The sequence below is a fragment of the Rhea pennata genome, chromosome 6 (genome assembly GCF_028389875.1).
Source record: "Rhea pennata isolate bPtePen1 chromosome 6, bPtePen1.pri, whole genome shotgun sequence".
Lineage (NCBI taxonomy): Eukaryota > Metazoa > Chordata > Aves > Rheiformes > Rheidae > Rhea > Rhea pennata.
The window spans coordinates 19,436,032-19,457,106 of NC_084668.1; the positions used below are offsets into that span (position 1 = coordinate 19,436,032).

General features: G+C 36.6%; 1 protein-coding gene across 1 annotated transcript in view; it reads right to left on the minus strand.

The window, feature by feature from the left end:
- Nucleotides 1-21,075, minus strand: part of KCNH7 (potassium voltage-gated channel subfamily H member 7) — a 229,548-nt gene that overhangs the window by 62,315 nt on the left and 146,158 nt on the right. The window contains exons 4-6 of the mRNA XM_062578534.1: nucleotides 17,888-18,316; nucleotides 13,083-13,103; nucleotides 8,962-9,176 (exon numbers count right to left, since the gene is read on the minus strand). Of these exons, the coding sequence (XP_062434518.1) occupies nucleotides 8,962-9,176; nucleotides 13,083-13,103; nucleotides 17,888-18,316 (665 nt within the window). The remainder of the gene's footprint in view (nucleotides 1-8,961; nucleotides 9,177-13,082; nucleotides 13,104-17,887; nucleotides 18,317-21,075) is intronic.

The window sequence follows — 21,075 nt, forward strand, 5'->3', positions numbered from 1 at the left end:
TATACCATACATTAGTTCTTTCATTTAAACTCCATTTAGAAAGTTGAATACATTGAAAAAGGATGGATAATTAGATTAAAACCAACTGTGACATGAACAACTTTACTTACTGTTTAATAACTATTCCTCATTTATTAGTGGTAGCATTATGAACAGGCTATATCAGCAGATGAACAGCCTACTTGTACAGATATATGTGCAAGTTCCTAATATATTAAATAAAAAAGTAGTTACTACAATTTTCCTGTTTAAAAAGATGCTGCCATTGCCAATTGGCAATTCCTTGAATTATTCTTGAAAATACACCTGAAATATCTTAACGATAATTCCACTATGTGTCACACTGAAAGATTTATTGAGCTGTCAAAGAAAAAAAAAAAAACTTATCTAAATCTAATACAAGACTACTCTTGGAGTGAAAACACTCCAAGAGTTCTCTATGTACTATTAATATCAACTGAATACTCATGTAATTTATGTACTTTATTTCAGATGGATTTTTATTTTACAGTATAATTCTACACATAGAAATGCAGCTGGCCTGAACTATCCACCTTTAGTAAATATTTTCTGGTGATTTTTGTTGTATCCTTCTCATTAATTTTATGCTCAGCATCACCTACACCATCCATAAAGCTCAATAAATGCTTTGTAACTATGTGTTAGAACGTTAATTAGCACATTATTTCATAAGCATAATATTTAGGATTCAATGACCCTTTGATTTTTGATTCATATAGCTGCTTGCTGATTTTTCTCTTGCTGTTCTTTTATTGGTATTTCAATATAATTTTAAAGAATGATCCCCCTCCTCCCTGACTGGGTTTAATGGTCTCTGCTTTCTCTTACAGTTCTGATCCTATGAACAGAGAAAACTCATACTCTAACGAACCCCCAAAGGAAAAATTTTTTTTCAGCTGGCAACACATCAACATCAACAAAATCACACCCCTTGCTCAAGCCAGAAGAAAAATACCCTTGTTGCTGTTGCTCCTTTATATGCCTAAGACACCTGGTTGCTAACTGATAGTAGATGATAACTCTTAAAATTATCACCAGTCAATTTTCTTTCTCTCTGCAAGTTGCTAGAATATTTTGCTTTCATATTACCTTATTTATCAATTTTTCTGCAAAGAAGTATAAGGAAACTTAACTATTTCCTTTAAAAGGTTATCTTTTAATTTTTTAATTAACTAATTATTATTAGTTTTTTGGGTTTTGTATTAGCTAGTATTACATTAACAGCAAAACTCAAGTTACTCACAACAAATTATATTTAACTGTCAGCTGAACATACTTGCATTTATTGTCTGAGAAAAATGACTCCCTAGTAAGAGTGAATATGTGATTTCAGGTTAAGTGCTAAATATTGTCTGCTTAGGTTATGGTGTTTGGTGCCTAGATCCAACATTGGTACTACAATGCTTACATCTGAGGTGCTTATTTTGCACTAGGATAGAGTTCAGAATCCAGACTTCATGGAAAGTGCATTGAGAAATTTTATTTAAGGGTTAGGACACTTGGACAGTGGGGGAGGGAATCCTGAGTGTCAGTCCATGTTTTTTTCTTTTTTTTCTACATATGTTCTTTTAAGTAAGATAAATAGCAAGCAAAATACCCTGGGACTACAACCCAATATTTCCTCCTTCTAAGTGAGTACTCTAAACATTAGCTACACCACCAAAGTGCCAGCTCTTTCTGGGCCATGTGATCCACAGCTTTCTGTCCTCTTCCCCTTTCTCTGTACCAATTTCTATTGGTATCTATTGCTGGGTGACTTTCTACTGGAAAATATAGGCTTACGACAATCTAAAAATGGAACCTGTTTCCTGAGCTAATATGGTAACCCCTTGACTCTGACCTAACTTTGAAGTTAGTGCTGTTTGCAGTAGGAGGTTGGGCTAGAAGACCTCTAGAGATCCCTTTCAACCAACATTTTTGTATGGTTCTACAGTTATGTAAAAGGTGGATTGTGATTCCTTTGGTGGTTGGTCTAAGGCAACTCTAACTACATTATGTGAAAGGTGTTATTTCAGGCCACATACGTGAAGTGGAACAGAGGATTCTACCAACTCTCTGGATCTTGGTGGGATATAGGCAGGGGTTTGACTTCTTGCACTTCATTTTGGAACAGTTCTGGTGGTGCCAAAATTGCTGGCTTTGACTAACTCACCAAGTTTAGAAATTTCCAAGGTCAATCCACCATGAAGTTTGGGGGTTTTCAGTTACCTAAATGCTGCCTACACTTTGGTTTTGATCACCTTCACTTACTTTGTAGGACATTAATTCCTACATCCGCAACCTATTCATCAAATCCATCATTTTTGAAACAAGCTACAATTCAATCTGATAGACTATGTCTGCTTATTTGATCCCCTCATATTAGCACCAAGACAAGAATGTTGCTTTGAGAAAGGATGCATTATAAAAATCACATAGTTCATGCCATGTTAGCACCACATAACAGACCACTGAGCATTTGGTTCACGTCAGTAATAACAAAAAGATCATACGAGAATTGATTACTTGAAACTGTAATTCATAAAGAATACTAGATCCTCAGCAAGGCCAGACAATCCATTTATTTATCAGGAGAGTAGATCTTGTGGGAAAGACATGGACTGTTTAAAGATGCAACCAGGTTACATGCTTTGAAGCAGCTGGGCTTTCCAACTGCTCCATTTCCACCATATGTTGTGAAATTGTCTCAAAACATTGCAGCAGTTCAGATGTCTTAGACCATTCAGCTGTCACAAGGAGAAGAGGAGCTACTGGAAACAATCACCTTCAGAGAATATTTTATCATTCACTATTGCTCTGAATCTATAATTAGATCAGCCATTTTCTTACTTTATGCAATAGCAAATAAAATGAAAATGCTATATTTTTTCTGAAATTGATCAAAACCAATAGGCCTTATTTTCTGTTTCTATGCACTTTGTATAGCTGCTTGCTCTACTGCAAAGGAGACTGCTCTCTAGGTTTGGTGACACCTTTGCATAGGTGTAGATGACTACATTGAGACTGCGGTATTTTTATTGTTTTTTTCCACCACTGTGAGGCTCTTTACCTTTCTCTTCACACAGAGATGTCTCACACCTTTGTGTTAATGTAATTACACACATTCATACTATTTCTATAATGACATGTATAGTAATTATGAAGCCTCATTATATATTTACAACAGAAGATAAAGCTTTTTTTGCATAAGGTTGCTAAGTATGATTGTATACAAAGGGAAACTTCCTGTATAAATCATATCAACTGATCATTGCAAACAGGAGCAGCAAATGATAGAAACAGAACATTCTCCTGTAAGCAGAAACTAATGTTACCATTCCATACCAGTAACTGGTGAAATGCTGGCTCTGCTTATCCCCAATTGCATATACATTCATTCTAGGAATATCCTTCTGTGTAATTAGAAGACATATCAAAATTGTATTTTCCCTTATTTCAGGATATTCTGGTTTATGTCAGCTCATGTTCCAAAATGAACAGCCTTGAAATGCCATTTGTGTGTGAATTATTGCAAGGTATTGTAAATGGTGCAGTGTATCAGCTGAATCAGGCTGCTGAAACTGTATAGCTCAATAATTTGGTTTATTTTTAGGTCTTGTATTGCCCCTTTCTGTCCTAGATGCTGCTAAACAGTCTTTTAGCCTGAAAACCTGAAGGTCAGTTTGAAGTCATGATCATATAATGCTTCTTTATATATCAACAGCTGAGACTGGCCTTGGGGGATATTGTTACTTACTTTTGGGGCTGGCAGAACAGAGTCTGGCCAGATTACAAACACATGCTGTGAAACTACAAGGTCTATCACTTCCTACATGACCCACTGCACACTCAAGAGTTTGACTTTCAGAAGAGCTCTGGGTGTTCAGCATGTTTGGAAAACAAATCATTAATCTTCCAATCAACCATATAGCCAGGTATATTATCATTTGATCAGCCACGTACCAGTTAGGGTATATATATATTTCCTAAAGGTAGGTGGATGGTGAAACTGTTTTGAAAAGTATTATTTGCTAAAGGTTTAAATCCTGTAAGTCAGCTATTGTGACAGATCATAAACAACAGATGCATATTGGGCCATCTAACAACACGCTACCTTTGCATAGACAGATGAATTTCAAGATGCCCAATAATCTCTGAGCATTAATGAGGACCCACAGACTAGTTTTGATGAAGGAACACAAGGGATGAGCAATTTACACGTTTATTAACTGGGTCAGTCATTGTTTGTTATCAGTGTCAGTCTATGGGTATAAAGGAATTCTCTCTTTTCTTTGAACATAACCACAGATACAGACTACTGTATCTTAACTCCGCCCTTATTCTGTTCACAATAAATTTCACAGCTTTGGAGCTATACATTAGTCTTAAGTGGAAGTGTAATAAAACAAGATTCAGAAAAATTACAAAATTGTTAACCGTTGTGCTGCTACAGGCCACAATTTTAAGGCTAGAAGCGCCCTTTATAAATTCATCAAAAATATTAAGGGACAGATTTCAGATTTTTCCCTGCTGCTTTCTTCAATAAAAATGTACTTTTTGTGCCTCTGGGGAAACTTTCTAACAACCAGTGTCAAGGTCCCATCTAAATCTGTCAGTGTAAAAAGTGCAGAAATTGAGCTACTCCCCTGAATAAATTATCAAAAGGATGAATAATGGAAAAAAAAAAAAAAAACACTGAGACTCTTTTACAAGAGAGTGTAGTTTAGCACCTCCTGAAATTATAATGCAAAAGATTTTAAAATATCTTGTAGTAAAGCAGAATAGGAATACAAATTGAATTCTAGGGATAAATATCTATGTTGGGATATGACAATGCTAATTTTTCAAACAGGGCTATCTGGCAAATTACTGGCTGTTCAACTCAGCGAATATCAATGTCTTGCAGACAGAGACATTCAACAGGAGCTATGGTCAGGAAATGCTACTTTGAATTCCACAGGGAGATTCATTTATTTGTGTTACTTAAAAGATAAGATGCTGAATATTTCTTTCTTTTTTCTTTCTTTCTCTCTCTCTCTTTTTTTTTTGAATCTCATTTTGTGAAATCTCATTTTTTCTGCCTGAATTTTCACTCAAAGCTATCAATCACTGTTCCACCATTTTTGTTTCTTCTGAAATTCTTTTCTCGTTTTTTATTTTCCTATCTACTCCTAATTTATTCCACTAAGATCTTTCTTGCTAAAACATCTCTCTCTGTTTTAAATGTTTTCTGAAAGTGTACCCCGTTCTCTAAAAAGAGTGGTCACGACTCCTCTATCTATTTGTAAATTCAGTTTGTAAATCTGTTAGGTATGATTTGCTTTCTTTGTCATATATTTTAGTTATTATATGGTGTTTGCTCTTCTTTTTCTCATCTCCTCAGTGTCTTGAACTTCTAGCCACTTCCATCTTCTAAATGTTTATTTCTAATCTAATTCATAGATAACTAGTTACCTAGATTTTTGACAGATGCATACAGGTACAGTAGACTTAAGTACCTACATTTATTTATACCTACTAGGAATTTCTCCTTGTTCATAATCCTACAGTTTAGGCTGCAATGATAAGTAAAAATATTGATAGTTGAAAACAAAAGGGGATAAAGAAAACAGCTTTGGGTAATTCTTTCTCATTATGATGAATGATATGTTATCAAAGTTTGCTACCTGGATTGTACTCTGTATGCTGGTTGAGATAGTTCTAGAAAAAGATGTATACCAATATCAAATTAAATTGGAAGTGTTTATGAAGTGTAAAGATTTTACAGAGCATTTCAAATTTATTTTTTAATTTACTCAGCATCAGTGTTCTTGGAAGGTTCAGCTGATCTGAACCACTTCTATTGGACCCTTCATGACATCTAAATTGTTTGGGAAATAAATGTAGATTATTCTTTTTGCCCATTGCACAGTCATCAGTAGATAGGAACTAGGCACTCTGGCACTAATTGGCCCATCAGAATTTTGAAAAACCAATCAAGCTTGGCTTGTGCTTACAAAAATTAGTCTTTTTAATATAACTTGACTTTTTGCCATATTATCTGTGGAAAAGATTTCTATGTATAACTACTCTGAATAATTTAAAACATATCCAAATGGATCCAGAAGAGATTAAATCTTTCACAACTGACCAGGGAAGAAAGTACAATGGTTGCAGATTCAAGTTAGCTATCAAAGACAAAATATATGAAAGATTAAAATCCAATTACTTTTTAGGCACTAGCTGGTCTCAAGATAGAATTGATACAACTTTTATCTCTATTTCTCTAGGAAGGTGTACAATACATTGCTTTATGCATCTGTCAAAGGAGAAGGAGCATGGAAACTATCTGGCATAGTAGCAATGTTGAGAAGCAGCAATCTGGTCTCCCGAAGGCAGGTCAGCAGTAAGTGAAAAGTTATTCTCAGCATTTCTTACGGAATCTTTATCTGCATCCTATTACAAAGCGTTTATCACCTCCTTCAGTCTGTCACTGGATAGACATTTAGGGGCTGACCCTCTGCATCCTGAGACTATAAAAGTTCTTTGGGACATAGATGCTATTTGTTAAAAAACAAAACAAAACAAAACAAAAAACCTCAGCGTGTTGCATATTGGTAACATTGCCTTGCTAGTTTCCATGTGTCATTACAACACAAATATAAAATTGATAATGAATTTAACTGAAAATCTCTATTGCTTTCAGTTGGCACTAGATCTGTCTCAGGCTGAAGAAAGATGCTAATCTGCACCATTTCACTTGGTCCTCTAGCTGTTTGTTACCCGTGCTAGAGATTACTATATTGCCCTGTGCTAGAGATTACTATTTAGCTCATCCTATTGGGAAAGGGATTTGTGGAAGTGTTCCTTAAATTGCCTGAGGCAAAATCATCTTGCAGAGATGTACTGACAGGATGTTTTGGGAGATAACAACTTTAACCACTTGCTGAATCATGAACAGGATGTCTGTCTGTGGTCTTCAGTAATTTGCTTAAAACCTCTTAGGATCAAGCCTCTAAAAACTCAGTTGAAATTCAGGGATATATACAACCTTTTAATCTTTAGCCTGGCTACTATAACACTCTGAAGACATATAAATTACCGGACATGTTATTTGTACTTTAAAATTCCCAGTCTACTTGGAATCAGACCTTTATGTGTGTTCAGAACTATTCCAGGCTTGATGAAGCTGATGATGTTTGATGAAGCTTGATGCTTAGCTTACACCTAAAACTGATTGGGATGTTTCATTTACATCCTCAGAGGGTTCTGTACATGAGGCAGATCATAGGATGTTAGCAGGCCTGGGCTATTCATGTAACGTGAGCTTTTATAAGACACAGTGTATTTGGTTGTCCCAGGAACCATTCTGGGAAGCATCTGAAGAAAAGCTGTATCCATCAATCATCAATAGTTTATACCTGATGTGTTCCTTAAAGCCATTAATTGGCATTGTAACATTATAATTTGGCTGATTTCTGAAGTAAGCAAGGAAAAAATGGTCAAATATCCATCAGATTCTTTTCATTTTTTTAAAAAATGAAAACATCCCTGCAAACCACTAGCTAGAAATGAGTGGTAGTATGTCTATAGTGTCCCCTATATATCAGGCCTCTAAGAAAGTGAAGTGACAAACTAAAATGCAGAAAACATTGAATAGCATACTACTTTATGATGAAGACCTTTGCACCTTCAAACTGTAGCAGGTGGGCATTTTGGACTTTCCACTGTCTGTCTGCTTCTGTAGGTTGCTGATTTCTATTAACTCCAGAACAGCCATTCACAACACAATGAATTTACATGTCAGATACTTGTACATTCACAAGAATAGCTCTTGTGGCTGTCTTCTCACATTACACTTTCCTAAATATTGTTATGCGTAAAATATTGCGTGTATACATAAACAGTATGTATACTGCTTACATACAGGGGAAATTGTGTGCATACTAGCCCTCATGCTTACAGACTGGTGAGGAGAAATGAGCATAAAAAACCTTCCTGTCCCTCCCATGTTCCCTATGAGGATCATAAGCTGTCCCCTTCTCTGCATGGGCCAGCTAACACAATGGGTTGAGGAATCTCTGTTCTAGAAAGACTGTGACTTAGAGAACAAAATCTTTCTAGTCCTATATTCAGATAATGCATTCTGCATTCTGCAGAGGAAGCAGAGGTAGAAATGGCACAGTTCAAATGGTTGTGTTCATATTTCAATTTGCTAGACTTTAAACTTATTGTACATGTTTCCCACTGGACAAGGATAACTTATATTTCACCAGTCAGATTTTAAGCCAAAGCTTTTCCAGTCTATAGTAGCTGTCTATCAAAATGAGCCCTATTTTGAATTATTTTCATTTTTGATTTGTTTAGATGACTCGTTGCCAAAAATGACAGAAGCTATAATACATCCAGTCCAAAGATATCCACTTCTCTCTTTGACAGCCCTTTGACATACACATAGGCAAAAGGAAACCATAGGAAAGAGCATTATGAAAAGACAATGAACTGGAACAGAAATTACAAGATATAATTATCAGGCCCACACCAGTGGCAGAATCATCTATCATTTGTTATCATATTGTGCCTTGCTCTAATCAGCAACTCACAAAACTAAGAAAAGGAAAAAATAAATGCAATTTCATACACAATAAATAACACGACTGACGGTAGTCACTGAAGTTAACAGACTTATATTGGGCATGTTGTGTGTACTCCAGCTTTTTCTCACTGCAGAGTACATTGCTAAAATATTTAATTGTTTATTTCTCTTTGGAATGTAATATATCTATTAGCAGAAATCAAGCAGTATCATCTAATATTGTAAACCACCTCACAAACTGGAGGTAAAGTAAATAACAGTTTAAACCCTAATTATTCAAACAGTCTTGGAGATATCCGAATCATTCATGAAAAAGGTAACAGTCTATTGTATATATTGATAAACAGGTTCATAAAAAGTAATTCAGATAATAAATACTACCTTACCTGGGTAACCTTCTCTGTTACATTGTGCGTTCGGTCTTTCACCTTAGGTGCAATAATTGTTTTGTCTGAAGAAGGAGGAGATGAAGATTTTTTTTCACTTTTGATATCAGAAAAGTTCAGGGTGAGTTGAGGAATTTTGTTGATTGTACTGTATTTGTTGAGATTTGAATCCGATGTGGATCCCAACAGACTTGATTTGATATGATTAAAAGGCCCTAAAAAATTTGAATGCATATTTAGTATTTGACAAATGCAGAGAAATAAGTTATCATTAATGTTTAAGTGAGATATGTTGGAAATGTATTTAAAATATTTTTCACTATACTGCTTGTTAATAGTAAAAATTATCTACATTTTAAAAATAATTCTACTGTTAATGAAAATCAAATTTACTATTGGATATAAAACACGAAATTTCCTTTACATAAAGCCTACAACGTTCTTTATAAAGTCACAAGATTGCAAAGTACATAATGCATCCATCCTTAATTGTTTTTGCATACCCACGCATGCTCCATTACAATTTTGGATGGGTAGAAATACTATACTCTCATTTTGTTTATAAAAGCAGAAGTAGGACATGATATTATACTAGACTATCTGGACTGTCCTATTGTAGAGCAAAGGCTCTATTATCATATCTATAATGTTGCTTATGTTTGTAGGATACCTAATTCAAAAAATGGCTTTTGGTAAATTCAAAAATTGGATAAAGTTCATTTCATAATTATCCTATCCCGTTGACACAGACCAAGTAACTCCGTATTTAATCAATGTAAATATTAACCTGTGTTTAACGTCCTCCCAAAAGCCAAGCACATTTAATTTTAATTTTGAAGTATCACAGTTTCACAAAATGTGTTGCATTAATTGTCATTATCAACAAAATATTGAAAACAATAGGAACACATTTATGTAGAAGATCAGTGGAATATTTAATATACACTTAAGCAAGTTGTATTACTTTAATGAGCCGCAATAGATAAACAATACCGAGTTCATATACTTCAAGAAATACATATCAATTATAAATTATTCTTCTCAGTATTTTCCAGATATTTGTACTGTAATTATAAAGTTGGTCCATAAGCCCCCTCCAAAAATTCAAAGCAAGAAATAGTTGCTTTTGAGAATAAAAGAGTTGCTTTTGAGAGTAAAAGAGATCTGTAAAGGTATTTATACTGCAAGACCTAAAGCCAGTAACCTTTTTTAGGACAAATTCCTGGTCTAGCATTTGGTAACACTAAGTGTGCAATCTAGGGATATTTCTCAGATCCACATGAGAACCTTCATGCATCCTAATTTCCTAATTGCCCTAATTATGGGCCAAACATGTGATTTTTTTTCTTCTATTTTTTTTTCCTTAGAAGGAAAAAGAACTGTCCCTGTGGTTCAGAAACAGCCAATGGGACACAATTTGGCCTATGGGTAAGTTTTACTTGTCAGGGGAACATGTGGATCTGCAAAGTGTGAACGAATGAAATCCAAAGCAACCAGCTGCCTGGAGCTAGCTGCCTGGAAATGCTGAAGAGTGACTTAGTGCTGAATTCTGTAACTTGATCTCCAGGAACATTATTTGGGATTCAGCATCCAGAGCTGTTTGTGCATGTCAGTACCAATGTTTTATCTTTTCACCACTAAGAATGACCCATTTGTCCTTGTAAAATTCTGTAGCTGATGGCTGGGTCTCTCTTGCATATGGGTGAGAATGCTTGCTGAGTAAGCAGTCTTTTCATTTCCTTTTCTAGTTTAACAGGATTCATACATATGTTTTCTACCTTCTGAATTCACACTAATTAGAAGTTAATTTAGGCTGGAAAAAGACTACTTTATTTCAAACTGTGCTACTCTGCAGAGAGAAATTCAAGATCACAAGGGAGGGCATGATTGCTAGTACTAGTCTAGTAGTTAAGGTGTCGCTTTGGGAGAGACCAGTCCAATGGTTCTGCTCTCAAGACTCTTACTGTATTTCATCCAATGATCACTTGACATAAGATAAAGAAAAGTTGTATGTAAATGCTATTACCACCAGCCTACAAAATGAGGCGTGCTCTTCCTTTGTAGGATAATCAATCTAGTCTATTCGTTGTAGAACAACTTCATTAGACAAATGGAAGAAAGCAATATCCTTCTCTCACATGAAATACTGAAAAGTCTGGTACAGAGGACACTATCAAGGAATGAGGAATATTGTGCTTGAACACCTTTTGGTCAACTAGGACCTGAGCCATCTTTCCATCATCTATATGAGTAATCTATTAAAAACAGGTCTTCAAAACAAAATGGAATTCACAATTACAATTAGTGAGGTGACTGATCTGGCTAGTTTGTGCTAGGCATAGTCAGAGTACATTTTTTTCAGCTATATTTCCCTACACAACTGTAGCAATTCATAGTTTTGGGATATTGAGTAGGCCTACAGATGAGTAAGATACCAAGCTGGAGCAGTTTCTGAGATGAAAAAGGCTCTTGATACCTAGGGAACTCTAAGGTAAGAGGAAAGAGAGCTCTAAGGGAGCTTAGGCAAATCCATGATTGGACAGATTTAGTAACATTAGCTGTAGATGCTGAAATTGCACTGAAATTTTGTTTTTTGAGATTTAAGTCTCTTACTGGTTCTATTCCTAAGTACTGACTCTCTGTAAGAAATGGATTTATTACAGTGAGTCCTTCCCCACTTGATACTCATTTCCTAGCATGTGGTATCAGATTAAAGTTAACTGCATGTGAGAATAAATATTCCTTTCTTTCTTCCTCCTTTTGCTTAAAAAAATGGTGAAAGGCATATACGTATCTCATTGATAATGATAATTCATTAAAAGACATTACTAGCTTAAGTACAGCCCAGGCTGATGGCATCTGAGCTGCTACTTGACAGCTAGTGGACATTTCCTATGTTCTCATAACAGGAAGCAATAAAGAGGCCCATAACAAATCGCAATCACAATTGACACTAATTGGCACCCTGATTGACAGTTTCAGCAGAGAGGCCGAGAACGAGCAGGGAGAATGACATGCTTTTGCAACCCCACAAAGGAGGTTCAGTTTGATCTCCCCATTTTCATGGTAGGATTCCATTTTCCTTGCTTATACAATGTATTAAGAAATGATTTCGCTCTCCTGAGCTGTCAATCCATCATCTTCACCAACAGTAAACATATTTATAAAAACTTTTACAAGACAGAGACTTTTTCCTCTTGAGATTGCTGACATAGACATGAAGCAAATGCAATGATTTCATAGTCCATGAATTGCTTTACAGAGTCTAGCTCATGCACTGCATGCAGTTCATAGAAGACTTTACCAGGTACACACACTTTTTGCATCATGCATGAAGTCACAAACCAGTTTTCAAACGTAGCTACAAATATTGTAGTTAAACTGAACACGTTTTAAAGTAACTTTTCCAGAAATAAAGTCAGTTAAGAATTATGTTCAAATCGCTTATAAAAGACAGCTCAGTTTTCTCTTGCCGTCATTGTGCTGGTGAATACAAATAGTTTTGTAGCTGCTCCAAAAATTATTTCAACGTGAAATTGGCAATGAAGTTCATGCATGCACATTTTAATACTACAGGAAGCTTGAAACCATACCCCCTGCCATCCAGGAACGTGAAACTAGTTTTAAGGAGACAAAAGAGGAATAAGTGAAGATACTTCCGCATGGCTTCTGGTTACCTATTATTTTATCTTTGACATAGTTAACTGAAAAGTAAACACTTCATAACAATAGCTTGTTTATTATTAATAGCCCAATTATACATCCTTTCACAGGTAAAACTCCTGGTAGCACCAGTAGAAGTTTTTCCTGCTTAAAGACAACAGCACTGAGTTAAATAACTTTCTCCCTCACTCTTTTTTTTTTTTTTTTATCAGATACTTAAGTTATGTGACTGTTCCACTATTCCTTCACTTTTTCCAAGGATTGTTAGTTAGTGCCATGAGACAAAAGTTAAGGGAGATATTAAGTGTCCAACAAATATAAGTTCAGGAGTGCACCTGGCCCTGGTGAGGTCAGCATGGGAATGTTGTGTTTGAACATTTCATACAGCAGGCAAATTAACATGCCAAAAAGTGTGGCTGTTGAAACACTGGATGGCACATTCTACACATATACGTTACCTTTGACATTGCGCCCATTGTCTGGTTTTCGGCATAATAAGAGTGAAGAAAAAGAGAGAGAAAAGAAACTAAAATCTACATCGGCGAAAGCAGAAATTATTGCTTCAGAATGCGTGTGTGGGCAGAGTTAAAATATTTTTGCCCTGCCTCGATTATATAGCGTAGACTTCTAGTCAAGATGAACGACAGTTTGACAATTAAGAAATGAAATCTGTAGAACTGTTTGGAGTAGACCATGAGGTGGTGTAAAAAGCAGAGCAGCTTTGGCTCTAGCTAACTTGAGCTATCAGCAAAACGCCAAAACACTTTCTCAGCGAGCCCAGGTTTCAGGTCCGTTTACTCCAGCACTGTGTTTGAAGCCAGCGGTATTAACCCACGACGTGCCAATTAGCCCCCTCTCACGCCGCGCTGCCTGCGCGCTCGCAGGGAGAGCTGCGTTTCCCCGCGCGGCGGGCTGCGACGGCGCCTGCTCCGAGGAGGCGCCAGGGAAGGGCTGAAGGCGAAGACCGTGTCTTAAATATCCCTCTTCTGCTCTGAGGTGCCTTTACTGACCTGTTAGCTCGCGAGTCTCTCTGCACAGGCGCACCGAGCCCTGAAGCCTTTCTTGGCATCAACCCCCTTAAAAAAGCAACTTTCTTTTCTTCCCCTCTTTCTTTTTTTGTTTCTTTTTCTTTCTTTAGCGGGTGGCTGGATAGGCGCCACTGCCATCCATGGGGGAGCAGCGCTAACCCCTGCCGCTGCGCCTCAGGGGGCGGCCTGTGGGGCTGCCTCGGGGCCGCGGCCTTGGGGCCGGGCATGGGGAGCCCGGAGGCGCCCAGGGAGCGGGGCCGGGGCCCGGCTCGGCGGCTGCCTCTCCCCTTCGCCCCGCCGCCGCCCGCGCGTCAGCGGAGCCAGGGCTGCGCCTCACCCAGGGCCGTTGTCCCCCGAGGGGCGGGAGGCCGCCCCGAGGTGCCCGTGCCCTAGGCCGCCCGTCCGCACGGGGCGGCGAGGGGGAAGCTCCCCAGAGAGGAGCCGTGTCCCCCGCCGGCGAGGGGGAGCAGGGCAGGGAGCGGCAGCACTGCCCGCCTTTGCCGGCGGCAGTGGCGGTGGCGCAGGCCCGGCCGGGGCTTGCTGCGCGGCGGCCGGCTGCGTTGCGGTTTCGTGCAGCCCTGGCGGGAGGGCGGGCGGGCGTTGCAGGCCGCGAGAGGCTCCGCGGCCTGCCCGTGCGGCGAGGACCGCAGCGGTGTCACCGAGGGCACGCTCCGAAGAAAACAAAATTCCCCAAGTGCGGCGGCGAACCTAAACCGGCCCGCAAAATCGGGGTTGGTGCTGGTGGCGGCGTTTGAGGTGGGAAGAGCCAGGTTTGGTTTTGGGCGAAGGCGGCTGCACGCAGTTCCTGCCCTGCCCCCTTTGCTGTCAAATCAAAAAATTTAGGAAGGAATTCAATGAATTGAACTCAAATGAATTTAAAACCCCTAAACTGTCATTTTTAGTGCAATACCCTTCAGCATGCAATTAACACTAGGTATAGGTGTGGCAATTTTAAAGTACGCAGTGATAGGCAACTAGGGCATATAAATTAATGTTGCGTGTGAAATCATTTATATTCTTAATAGCTTCATCTTCTAGAAAAACAAATTTGACCCTGGCTGGATTAGTGTAGTGAATATTGAGGTAAATAATGCTATTCTCTTGTTCTATTAGAATTCAGTTCAGATGAGACTATTATTTGAACTGGGAGAGGGCAGATAATAATTAAATCTGAATCCTGTGTGGATTTTCAGTCAGAATAATGTATTCCTTTTCAATGGATTTGGGGAAAAAATCAGAATTAAGATCAATAAGCAAAGTAAAAAGAGATTGGGAAATGTATTAAACTTCGATGTCCCTAGGCTGTAAATTTTGCAACATTAAAGGCCACAGAATTTGGCCCATGGGAACTGTAGTTTACTTAAAGTGAACAGTATCTACAGTGTCTGATGAAAGTCCAAAAAGGATGATTTGGGCTGAATCTTGGTTGCCTAAGTCACATGGATAATTTTGTAGAAACAGTAGGGCTTTATGGCTCACTGTTGAGTAAGGCAAGCAGGACTTGACTTATTAGCTAAATTTAAACATACTTTCAGCATAAGGTACCGAATTCTAATAAGTTTTGAAGCAGATGGCATCAAGGATGTTACTAATTCTAATGCAGTTCTGAGAGTCATCCTCCGTTCTGCTGTACATGTTTAGTATGTCTATGTATGACCTAAGCTTAGGGCCAGATTCTCTACTGTTTTGTAGCTTATGCAAAGTGGAATCAGTGAGAAAATATTTGATCTATTTACAATGTTAATGATTACATCGTTTGAGAGGCAGCAGAAATTCAAATTAATTATTTACTTATCATAGTAATTTTTTTTCCTTAATACATTACACTTGAAAGATATTATCCTGTGAAATATAGCTAGAAATCTTTGCTCCTCCGTGCTCCCACTTTTAAATTATATGGCTCTTTTTGCACAAACTTTCTACCATCATAACCAAAGAAATGTAATAATCAGCTAAATTTTACACGTTTTCTTCATGTAATTAATAACCAGTTGGGAAGTACTTTAATCACAATAAGTTCTGAAAATAGAAAGTGACAAAATAGATATCTTTAAATGTGCTTTAGCTGAATGTTTAGTTTAAGTACCTGGGGAAGTTAATACGAACTTTATGTAATGATACCAGAACTCAGATATGGCTGAAGTTTGGAGGTTTGTGATCTTGAAATCTTAGTTTGAATGTTATTATGAAATATAGAAAAATAATATGGTTTAAAAAGAATTTAATTGAATTTTCAGATTCTTTGAGCTGAAAAAATCAGAGTCTTTAAGCAACAAAAATGTGAAAAGAAGCATTCCCTCAAACATTTCAATAAAAACCCTATGAACACATCCTTTGCAGGGTTATATATATTTATATAAATAACACTTAAGAAAAATCATTCCTAAAATGCCCTTATTACATTGGCCAATTCCTACTCAAAGTTCTCATTTTTTTTTAATTCAAGGAAACACTGTTAAAATAGATGAAATTAATACAATTTTACTACTACTAAAAATGTTATTGCATAACGGTATTATTGCTAGCCTTTCTTTTGAGAATATGTGAACGAGACCATCTATATGATAGAATCAGTTGATTTAGCTCTTCCGGACTTTGGAAAATAACACACAGTCAACCATACTGCCAATCATCTTTCCCTTTTAGAAAACCACATGCATTCAAACTTGTAGAGTAAATATGGCATAAAGAGTATATTTGTACTCTTTGAAAGTGATCTACATGTTAAAAAAAAGTTGCAAAAACATTTGTCATTACAATCCATTTTCAGTACACATTAACTAATGAAGCAGGATAGGTCTGTGGAATTTTTTCAGCTCAAAATATATTTCAATAATTTTTCAGAAGGAGATTCACATTCCATTATTTGAGTTAAACCATGTTGCTATCACATTACTTTACATCAATTACAGAGGACAAACAAGGACATGTTCTCATAACACTTGCTTTTCACAGCCAACAGTTAAGGGGTATATGCAATTTTTTGTGGGGCTTAGGGCAGGAGAAAAATAGTGATGACCTCTGTTGTGGAGTGTGTAAAACTTATTTACAACTTACTTGGAACTTAAGCCTGAAATTATTTTATGCACAGAGCCCTCACTGAATTGAATGGGTGTCTTCCAGTTGGAAAAAACTTCTGAATAGGTTAATTTTACAAAGGTTAATTATACAGTCTTGCAATATACAGGTACCTGATGCCTGTCTATCAGTATATGAGAATTTATAGCTGTTTTACTAGCTTTAAAACAGGAAGAGTAACTGGAAAGAATCATTTCTGCTAATCTGGATGACAGAGGAGCACTGAGATGTCTTCTATTTCAGGGTATATACAGAGGTAGAGGTGCATTGCTGTGGGCCTCCTAAAATGCAGGGGAACTTAAAGAAATTTGGTGTCTGTGGTCAATCAATAGGAGAAAAACAAGGAATCATTGAACCTAAAAATGTATTTTCATGCTAATTTATGCATCTGTGCACAGTGTTGCATGACATGATGTGTTAGAGTTCTTAAAAATTTTCCACATACATTACATGTCATCTGTTTTGAATAAAAATTATATGATTCAAATCGTTAGATCATCAATAGCTACAAAGACATATGTGTCATTTTTCCAGGAAAGTCAGCTTCAAAGGTGCTTTTCCATTCATAGGGTTTCCAAACCTCTGTTTGGTACATCACCAAGCATTTCATTGGAGTTGTTCAGGAGATTTTCTCCAGCATGAGATAAAAAGCATGTTTCCATGCTGAGACAATGGAAATGCAATATGTACATCATAGGTTTAAGAAAAAAACTGAGCACTCTCGGAGGGAGGATATTGTACAATCAAAACTGTTATCATAAGTGTATTTAAGTATGTGGACAGAACTGTGCATAAAATTTTAACTTGATCATCTGATTTTCCTCTCCACGCCCCTAAATCCTAATATTAGCTTTATAAATATTGGACCTGATTTTGCTATACCCCTCTAAAAACTGCAGGTAGCAGTCTAAGAGCTGTCCTATGATTCCACTGGACTGCCTGGACATGGAAAGCGGTATTTAGAATGAGTAAGCCTAGAATATTTGTTATTTTTAGTATGATTTTTTGAATGCTAATTGTATTTTATATATAATATAATCATCTATATATTTTTATATATTTAGTTTTACTTACTGAGTGATGATAACTTCTATGAAAACATGCAAGAATCCCTTTCTTAGTACATCAGTGAATACAGACTGATTATTCCACCATACCTTCGCTTGCATGACGGTCCCTAAAAATATTCTTGGGATGGACGTTAAAGCCTTCTATATCGTGTACTGAAGATGCTCTCCGTATGCTACAAACGCTTTCCTTTGATCTGGAATGGGTTAGTGGATTGCTTGTCTGTATCATGTCGGGATAAAGTCTGTCCCATTGTTGTTTAGGTGATGAATGGTCAAGAGGTCCTGATATATTAACCAAAGGAGAACCTTTGCTAGGTTGAATCAGTGCTTTTGTGTCATCCACTTCTGAAGGGCTAACACTTTCTTTTGTAGGTGATTTAAAGTGCTTCATGGCCACCGAGTCATCACTGTGCTTAGATGAATCTACTATCACTGCATCAGGATCTTCCTGTGGTAAGGACTGCTTCCTGTATGTTAAGAGCCTCAATCCAGGTAACCTGAACCCAAAAAGTTTGCCTAAAAAAAAAAAAAAAAAAAAAAAAAAAAGTACATTAGTTTATTATTAGTCCATATATTCCAGTCATAAAAATATTTGCTTTTTTAACATACAGATTGCATAACAATACCTATAAATAAATGAAGAGACCTCTGCCTAATAAAATACACTGTTCAGTGATGGAATGTGCAACTGTGGAACTGTTATATACCTGTAAGTTTATTGTAGTTATATTGTTAGAAAATTTCATGCTTCAGTCAAACATGAGTTATTGAGCTCGGAATAGGACTAACATCATGGTTTCTATAGCCTGTGTTTTAAAAGAGATAAGATTATCTAGTCTGGTGGTCCTTTCTGGTTTTGAAATTATGCATCTATAAAAGAGTGGTTAGAACATGCAGAACTACTTTGCTTGGGGACAGAAACAGAGTCTCCACCCTCAGTTGTATCCACACAATGTGATTCTTTCCTGCATTTATGTGGGTATGAGCTTAATTGGGCTTGGCATATTGAATGGTAGGGTAGGCTCTTCAGAATGTGTCCAAAAATGAGCAACTCTGTGTAGTATCAGTAACTTAGAGAGAAAGTGTAAAATATTATATAAATGAAGAAAATATAGGGGAAGAACTGAAAAACCTACAGGCCTTCCACCTCTTTTTATTTTTATTTTTTTTTAAAACCAAATCCAGGCAGCAAATACTTTTAAGTGTTGTATAGTACAACTCACAGATGGAGGCACTGGTGCTTCTGATGTACAGAAAAAAACGTGAAAGCTTAGAAGAAGAAATACTACCTCCAATCTAATAAAATAATTGAAATAATAGAAAAAATCAGATATTGTAGCAGAAAATTTGTCAAATCTAATACCTCCTTGTCACTTACCACTTTTCTACATGAGCATTTTGCACAATCAATCAATAGCAACAATGATTTCTCAGAGGACATAATGAAGTGTCTTGCTGTTCCCTCTTACCGGGGGAAGAAATTACATTTGGGATAAGATTTTATTTTATTCTGTCAGTTTTAATTACTGGTGTTTGTTGCTAGCTAATGTTCATTAATATTTACCACTGAGATTTATTGTCTCATGCTTCGATCATGGGACAGTATACTGAAATGTTTTAAAATAGTTTTTCATTGATGTCTATGCAAAGTAGTTGAAGCAGAGCAATTGATGGCACAACTTAACTTATTTTTAAAATAAATGTGCTTTGTAATCAGTATTCAATTTATTTTGTATTCTAAATGAATGGAAGAGAGAGTGCCCTACTCTTTCTAAAGGATGACCTATGTAAGAATTAAGGTTGCTATGCCAGATCACACCACAAGTCCTTGCACATTATTGGACCTGTGATATTTTCCGATAGTAGATACAAGGAAAAAGAGCTGAAGAACCACTACAGAGTGATATTTCTCCCCAACACACTCATTCAGTTTCAGGCAGTCTGCAGTTCAGAAGTGTTCTGTGCCAGAGATTCAATTCAAACCATGAGTTTAGTGATTTTTGGTGGACCTTTCCTCCATGAATTTTTTTCAGTGCTTTTGAAACTCAGTTGTGCTTTTATCTGTAAAGAACCTTATAGCAAACAGTTCTATAACTTATGTATACCTTTGAGAAAAAGTATTTCCCCTGTTTGCTATAAACCTGTTGCATGATAATATCATTGGGTAGGCTCTATTGGTGTGAGAAACTGTAAATAATTGTACCCTTTCATCTCAATGATGTTTATAGTTTTCCATACTTCTGTAATATGCCTCTTTGTTCATCTCTTTTCCAAGCTGAAGAACTCTGGTTTAACTGTATATGATAAGTATTGCATACTTCTGGTCACCTTCCTCGCTCTTCTCAGTTCCTTTTCATTTCTAAAGTAATCATTTTTGACAGTGGCCTAAACTAATCCCAGAGTCGGGGATTTGTGCAGTGATATAATGGCTTTTTTGTTTTCATCTCAGACCCTTTTCTTGTAATTGCTAGGTTTGCCTTTTTGAGTTATCCTGCTAGCATGTGATAATTTAAGAGATTTGCACAACAGCTGAGAGATTTCTTTCTTGGTTGGTAACAGATAGTTCAGACTCTATAGTTATGTTTGTAAGAATTTTTCACTTGCTATTTTATCACTCAGCGTGTCTGTATTATAGGATATTTTATGACTCTCATATCACATTCTGAATAATTTTGTCATCAGTAAACTTTCTCACCTAGCTATTTGTAATTTTTTTCTCCAAATAATTGAAAATATTAAAAAAACTCAAAGACCTACTGATAATATCTCGGTATTGAGAAATCTGGCCCTACCCATTTTTTTCCTGACTTTAAAATGTGCATTCATGTAACAATCTTCCTTCTTTTCCCTTGACAATTTCAGTGAGGAACCTTATGAAAAGCTTATTAAATTCCAAATATATAGCACTAGATCTATTAGTTTAATACATATAGACTATAACAGTACAGTAGACACAGAAAACTCTATTTTACAAAACCAGAGCCACACCTGTTAGCAAGAACAGCTAGAGGTGCCAATTTTTAGTATATTCGGTATTATTCAATAGGCTATACCTTGGGAGCATGCATATTTCTTCAAACTTATTATGTATGTATACTTGGATAAATTGCTCATGGCTGAAATTAGTGAAGTACATAAATCATTTTATTGTTTTTAAATGTACATGAAATTGAGTTATAAAGCAGTTTGTAAATCAATATTACAAGCTTATTGCATCAAAGGTCAAACAATTACTATAATTCTTTTTTTTTATCAATTACATTGCACTCCTTTAA